The sequence below is a fragment of the Lampetra fluviatilis genome, chromosome 34, assembly GCF_964198595.1.
Source record: "Lampetra fluviatilis chromosome 34, kcLamFluv1.1, whole genome shotgun sequence".
NCBI classification, from domain to species: domain Eukaryota; kingdom Metazoa; phylum Chordata; class Hyperoartia; order Petromyzontiformes; family Petromyzontidae; genus Lampetra; species Lampetra fluviatilis.
The window spans coordinates 10,404,784-10,410,783 of NC_136308.1; the positions used below are offsets into that span (position 1 = coordinate 10,404,784).

The 6,000-nt window shown below is 54.7% G+C and overlaps 1 protein-coding gene across 1 annotated transcript in view; it reads right to left on the reverse strand.

Moving 5' to 3' along the window:
* Positions 1-5,384, reverse strand: part of HDAC6 (histone deacetylase 6) — a 40,638-nt gene extending 35,254 nt beyond the window's left edge. The window contains exon 1 of the mRNA XM_078872491.1: positions 5,204-5,384. Within this exon, the coding sequence (XP_078728617.1) occupies positions 5,204-5,216 (13 nt within the window). The 5' untranslated portion in view covers positions 5,217-5,384. The remainder of the gene's footprint in view (positions 1-5,203) is intronic.
* Positions 5,385-6,000: the final 616 nt, after the last annotated feature.

Consider the following 6,000-nt stretch of genomic DNA (forward strand, 5'->3'; position numbering starts at 1 on the left):
ATTATTGGCCGGGGATGGGTAACGACGTGGCGAATATTCTTAAGGGATGCGTAGAGTGCGCCAAAAGGAAACCGCCACCATTGGCGGCTAATCCACCGCTGCAATCCATTCAGGTTTCGCGTATAAACGAATTGGTAGCGTTGGACATCTTGGGGCCCTTTCCGGTTACACCAAGGGGAAATAGGTTCCTGCTGGTTGGCGTGGAATACTTCACCCGATGGCCTATGGCATGGCCGCTCGCCAACCAGTCGGCTGCGGCGGTGGCGGACGCCTTTGTCCAGGGTTATGTGTTGGACAAGGGCGCCCCCGAACGCTTGCTGACGGATCAAGGGAAGAATTTTTCGAGCGTTTTGTTGCGCGAGGTGTGCGACCTGTTGGGTACAAAGAAAGTGCGTACTTCCCCCTACCACCCGCAGACTGACGGGATGGTTGAGCGTCTGAACAGAACGATTACGTCTATGTTGTGCCAACAGGTCTGCGACGATCAGGTTGATTGGGACTTACAGGTGCCGGGGGTACTCGCGGCCTATCGAATGGCCCCTCATGCGGCGACAGGGTTTTCCCCATTTTTTCTTATGTATGGGCGGGAGGCCGATCCGGCCATGGACGTCCAACTGGGGATTTCCCAGCCACGTGCAAAATCTAAATTGGCAGACCACATCAAATTTAATATCGCCAAATTGACTGAAGCGCGGGAGGGGGCAAGGTTGAATTCGCGGTCGCGGCAAATTGCAAACGAGAAATTGCATGAGCGGAGGGTGCATACGCATGATTGGAAACCAGGCGATAAGGCCTGGCTGCATTGTCCACATGCACCGTTGGCTACGTCCCCCAAGTTGTTGAGACCTTGGAGGGGACCGGTGGAAATTGTGCGGGTTGCACGGCCCCAGAGTATACAGATTAAATGGGGGAAACGCCGTTGGTATGTGCACCCCTCCCGACTGAAGCCCTATGCGGCACCGTGTGACCCCGTTCTGTGCCGTGACGACCGGGCGTGTGATGTGACCGTCGACTCGGGGAGGGAGGTGTCGCAGGCTGATCCTCACGTGTCTCCACCTGACCCACCCCCAGGTGCCTCGGGCTTGACGGCTGCTGACCATCGAGAGCCTGAACCCCGGGGCACGCACGAGTCCTCGATGCCTGGCCGATGTCTTCCTGAACCGCCGGCACCACCGGACGTTCAACCGCGTCTGGTGCCGTACGACGGACCGGCAAGGCGGACTCGGGCTAGGTCTCAACAATTTTCATGAGGACGGGTTTTTTTTTGTGCTCTACACCGAGCTCGCCCGGTGTTCCCCTCTGCCGGGATAATGTCCCGTTGTAGGGACGCTCGGAAGAAAAGGGGACACTGCACGAGTCGAAAGAAAAAAAAAAAAATTTCCATTTATTTTTTTTGTATACACATTGCTATTGTCACTCGCCGGTTTGTATATATTGTTCTGTTGTCGCGGTGGCATTGGTTGAGGGTTGCGGATGGTGGTGTTCGCGTCGTGTTGTGTTGTTAGCTTAGTTGTTGTTCTTGTTGTTGTGTTGTGTTACGGGGCACACAGGGAGGGTTTGTAATTTTTGTAGCAGCCGGGGCGGCTGCGAGCTATGTGGTAGGGGGTGATGTAGTGGTGGTATTGACGTGCGCCGACTGTGACAGTGATGGATCACGGGGCGGCGCGGGGTGCGGGGTTGGGCACGCGTTGTGGGCGTGGTGTGGACGCGCGCGCCGGGAGTGACAGATGACGAGGCGGCGCGGAGTGAGTGGTGAGGCACGATGAGATGTGGGAAAAGAGGATCGTAGCCAGCACCCGGCGATTGGTCGAATAAGTGGGTGCTCGCAGCGACGTCCGCAGGTGGGGTATAAAGGGGGACGCGCGAGAGCACTCGGGGAGAGTTACCCAGTTGAAGACCCGAAGACGGAGCTGAAGACCTAGTGAAGCCGAGTAGCTCAGTGGCGTTAGTCGCCGAGTAGCTAAGTGGATGTTGGTCATCCGAGTAGCTCAGTGGCGTTAGTCGCCGAGTAGCTAAGAGGATGTTGGTCATCCGAGTAGCTCAGTGGGCGTTAGTCGCCAAGTAGCTAAGTGGGTGTTTGTCACCCGAGTACTAAGTGGATGTTGGTCATCCGAGTAGCTCAGTGGGCGTTAGTCGCCAAGTAGCTAAGTGGGTGGTTGTCACCCGAGTACTAAGTGGATGTTGGTCATCCGAGTAACTCAGTGGGCGTTAGTCGCCAAGTAGCTAAGTGGGTGTTTGTCACCCGAGTACTAAGTGGATGTTGGTCATCCGAGTAACTCAGTGGGCGTTAGTCGCCAAGTAGCGAAGTGGGTGTTTGTCACCCGAGATACAAAGTAGGTGTTAGTCACCTGTAACCAAGTTTGATAAAATAAAGAGTGTGTTACCCGTGAAGTCGTCTCCCGTGGAGTTACTACATTACACATACAATGAAATAAGAAAACGTAAAAAAAGAAATAAACAGAGCAATGTAATACAATACACTATTAGACATTATTGTAAAACATATATAAAAAGTCCATCCCATGTGTTAGTGAATTTTTTTAATATTTTAGGCAGGACATTTTTTTCATATTTAGATGTTTTTCTGGGAGGGGGGACCCCCAGACCCCCTGGAAGATTTGGTCCCCCCCAATGTTAACTACATGGCTACGGCCTTGGCTGGATGGATGTGTGTGGGACTGCATAGCTGGGGGTGTGTGGTATTTCTGGGGGTGTGTGGTATTGGTGGATGTGTGTGGTATTGCTCAAGGAGTGTGGTATTGATGGATGTGTGTGGTATTGATGGGGGGGGGGGGTGTGATATTGATGGATGTGTGTGGTATTGATGGAGGGAGGGGTGTGGTATTGATGGATGTGTGTGGTATTGATGGGGGAGTGTGGTATTGCTGGGGGTGTGTAGTATTGATGGGGGTGTGTGGTATTGATGGGGGAGTGTGGTATTGATGGGATGTGTGGTATTGATGGAGGTGTGTGGTATTGATGGGGGAGTGTGGTATTGATGGGGGAGTGTGGTATTGATGGGATGTGTGGTATTGATGGAGGTGTGTGGTATTGATGGGGGAGTGTGGTATTGCTGGATGTGTGTGGTATTGATGGGGGTGTGTGGTATTGATAGATGTGTGTGGTATTGATGGGGGTGTGGTATTGATGGGGGTGTGTGGTATTGATGGGGGAGTGTGGTATTGATGGGGGAGTGTGGTATTGATGGGAGAGTGTGGTATTGATGGGGGAGTGTGGTATTGATGGGGGTGTGTGGTATTGATGGGGGAGTGTGGTATTGATGGGGGTGTGTGGTATTGATGGGGGAGTGTGGTATTGATGGGGGTGTGTGGTATCGCTGGGGGAGTGTGGTATTGATAGATGTGTGGTATTGATGGGGGAGTGTGGTATTGATGGGGGAGTGTGGTATTGATGGGGGTGTGTGGTATTGATATATGTGTGTGGTGTTGCTGGGGGTGTGTGGTATTGCTGGGGGTGTGTGGTATTGATGGGGGTGTGTGGTATTGCTGGGGGAGTGTGATATTGCTGGGGTGTGTGGCATTGCTGGGAGAGTGTGGTATTGCTGGGGGAGTGTGGTATTGATGGGGGTGTGTGGTATTGCTGGGGGAGTATGGTATTGATGGGGGTGTGTGGTATTGCTGGGGGTGTGTGGTATTGCTGGGGGAGTGTGGTATTGATGGGGGAGTGTGGTATTGCTGGGGGAGTGTGGCATTGATGGGGGTGTGTGGTATTGCTGGGGGTGTGTGGTATTGATGGGGATGTGTGGTATTGATGGGGGGGTGTGGTATTGATGGGGGAGTGTGGTATTGCTGGGGGAGTGTGGTATTGATAGATGTGTTGTATTGGTGGGGGGGGTGTGGTATTGCTGGGGGTGTGGTATTGATGGGGGTGTGTGGTATTGATGGGGGCGTGTGGTATTGATGGGGGTGTGTGGTATTGATAGATGTGTGTGGTATTGGTGGGGGGATGTGGTATTGCTGGGGGTGTTGTATTGATGGGGGTGTGTGGTATTGATGGGGGCGTGTGGTATTGATGGATGTGTGTGGTATTGGTGGGGGGGTGTGGTATTGCTGGGGGTGTGTGGTATTGATGGGGGAGTGTGGTATTGATGGGGGTGTGTGGTATTGATGGGGTGTGTGGTATTGATGGGGGAGTGTGGTATTGATGGGGGTGTGTGGTATTGATGGGGGAGTGTGGTATTGATGGGGGAGTGTGGTATTGATGGGGATGTGTGGTATTGATGGGGGTGTGCGGTATTGATGGGGGTGTGTGGTATTGCTGGGGGAGTGTGATATTGCTGGGGTGTGTGGCATTGCTGGGAGAGTGTGGTATTGCTGGGGGAGTGTGGTATTGATGGGGGTGTGTGGTATTGCTGGGGGAGTATGGTATTGATGGGGGTGTGTGGTATTGCTGGGGGTGTGTGGTATTGCTGGGGGAGTGTGGTATTGATGGGGGAGTGTGGTATTGCTGGGGGAGTGTGGCATTGATGGGGGTGTGTGGTATTGCTGGGGGTGTGTGGTATTGATGGGGATGTGTGGTATTGATGGGGGGGTGTGGTATTGATGGGGGAGTGTGGTATTGCTGGGGGAGTGTGGTATTGATAGATGTGTTGTATTGGTGGGGGGGGTGTGGTATTGCTGGGGGTGTGGTATTGATGGGGGTGTGTGGTATTGATGGGGGCGTGTGGTATTGATGGGGGTGTGTGGTATTGATAGATGTGTGTGGTATTGGTGGGGGGATGTGGTATTGCTGGGGGTGTTGTATTGATGGGGGTGTGTGGTATTGATGGGGGCGTGTGGTATTGATGGATGTGTGTGGTATTGGTGGGGGGGTGTGGTATTGCTGGGGGTGTGTGGTATTGATGGGGGAGTGTGGTATTGATGGGGGTGTGTGGTATTGATGGGGTGTGTGGTATTGATGGGGGAGTGTGGTATTGATGGGGGTGTGTGGTATTGATGGGGGAGTGTGGTATTGATGGGGGAGTGTGGTATTGATGGGGATGTGTGGTATTGATGGGGGTGTGCGGTATTGCTGGATGTGTGTAGTATTGCTGGGGGTGTGTGGTATTGCTGGGTGACATTGCTGGGTGGATGACGTGTGGGGTGTGCGGGTTGAGTGATGGAGCATCAAGTCAACAAAGCTCCAGGGTGACACATGGAGGGGGGGGGGTGCGTGTGGGGTGCGTGAACGACTCGAGCAGTACCTGCCGCGGACATCAACAACAACAGCAGCCGCCGCTCGCCGCTAAGGTGGCCGTGTCGTCACCACGGCCCTTGTGCCAGGCTAAGTGCACCTCGAGTCGGCGGATCGAGCGCGCACACCACAACCAAGCGACGGCCGCCACCTTTTTGTAAATCACAGCGCCCTTCGGCAGCCGTGAGCTCGCCGCTCGACGCGATTGGACGGCCGCGCGCACGTGGCTCGCCCCGCGGGCACCGGACAACGCCCCCCCGCCCGCCCCCCACCCAAACACTGGCCAATCGGAACGACTTCCCTCGTCGAGAATGGTGTGGCCAATCGGAAGACCGAACAAGCGCGCGCGCCCACCCCCCACCACTACCCCCCGCTTGCGCGTGCGGACTGGGAATTGTGAAGAGGTGGCTGTGAGCGTGCGGTGCCTATGGGGGGGGGGGGGGTGACGGGGGTGGTGGGGGCCGGGGGAGGAAGAGGCGAGGTGAGGGAGGGGGGGGCAGAGGGGGGGACCAGGAGGAGGGAGTGGGCAGGCGTCAGTCGCCAAGGCAACGCCCGGTGCAGGCTCCGTCTCCTCATGGCGGATTTCGTCATGGCAACCAACTTCGTTCAAACTCGTATCCAGTCAGCTGCGACTCGGGCGTCTCGTAGTGGAGGCGTTTATCTTTTAAATTTAAAGCGTAGGTGTTCGTAGACAATACAGTGCAATGATCGGTAAAGTCACGTAGGTAGAAAAAATAACAGATCACGACGTTTCGATCGCAACACAGGCGACCGTCTTCAGGTGAGAGAGAGAAAGCTACTGAAACA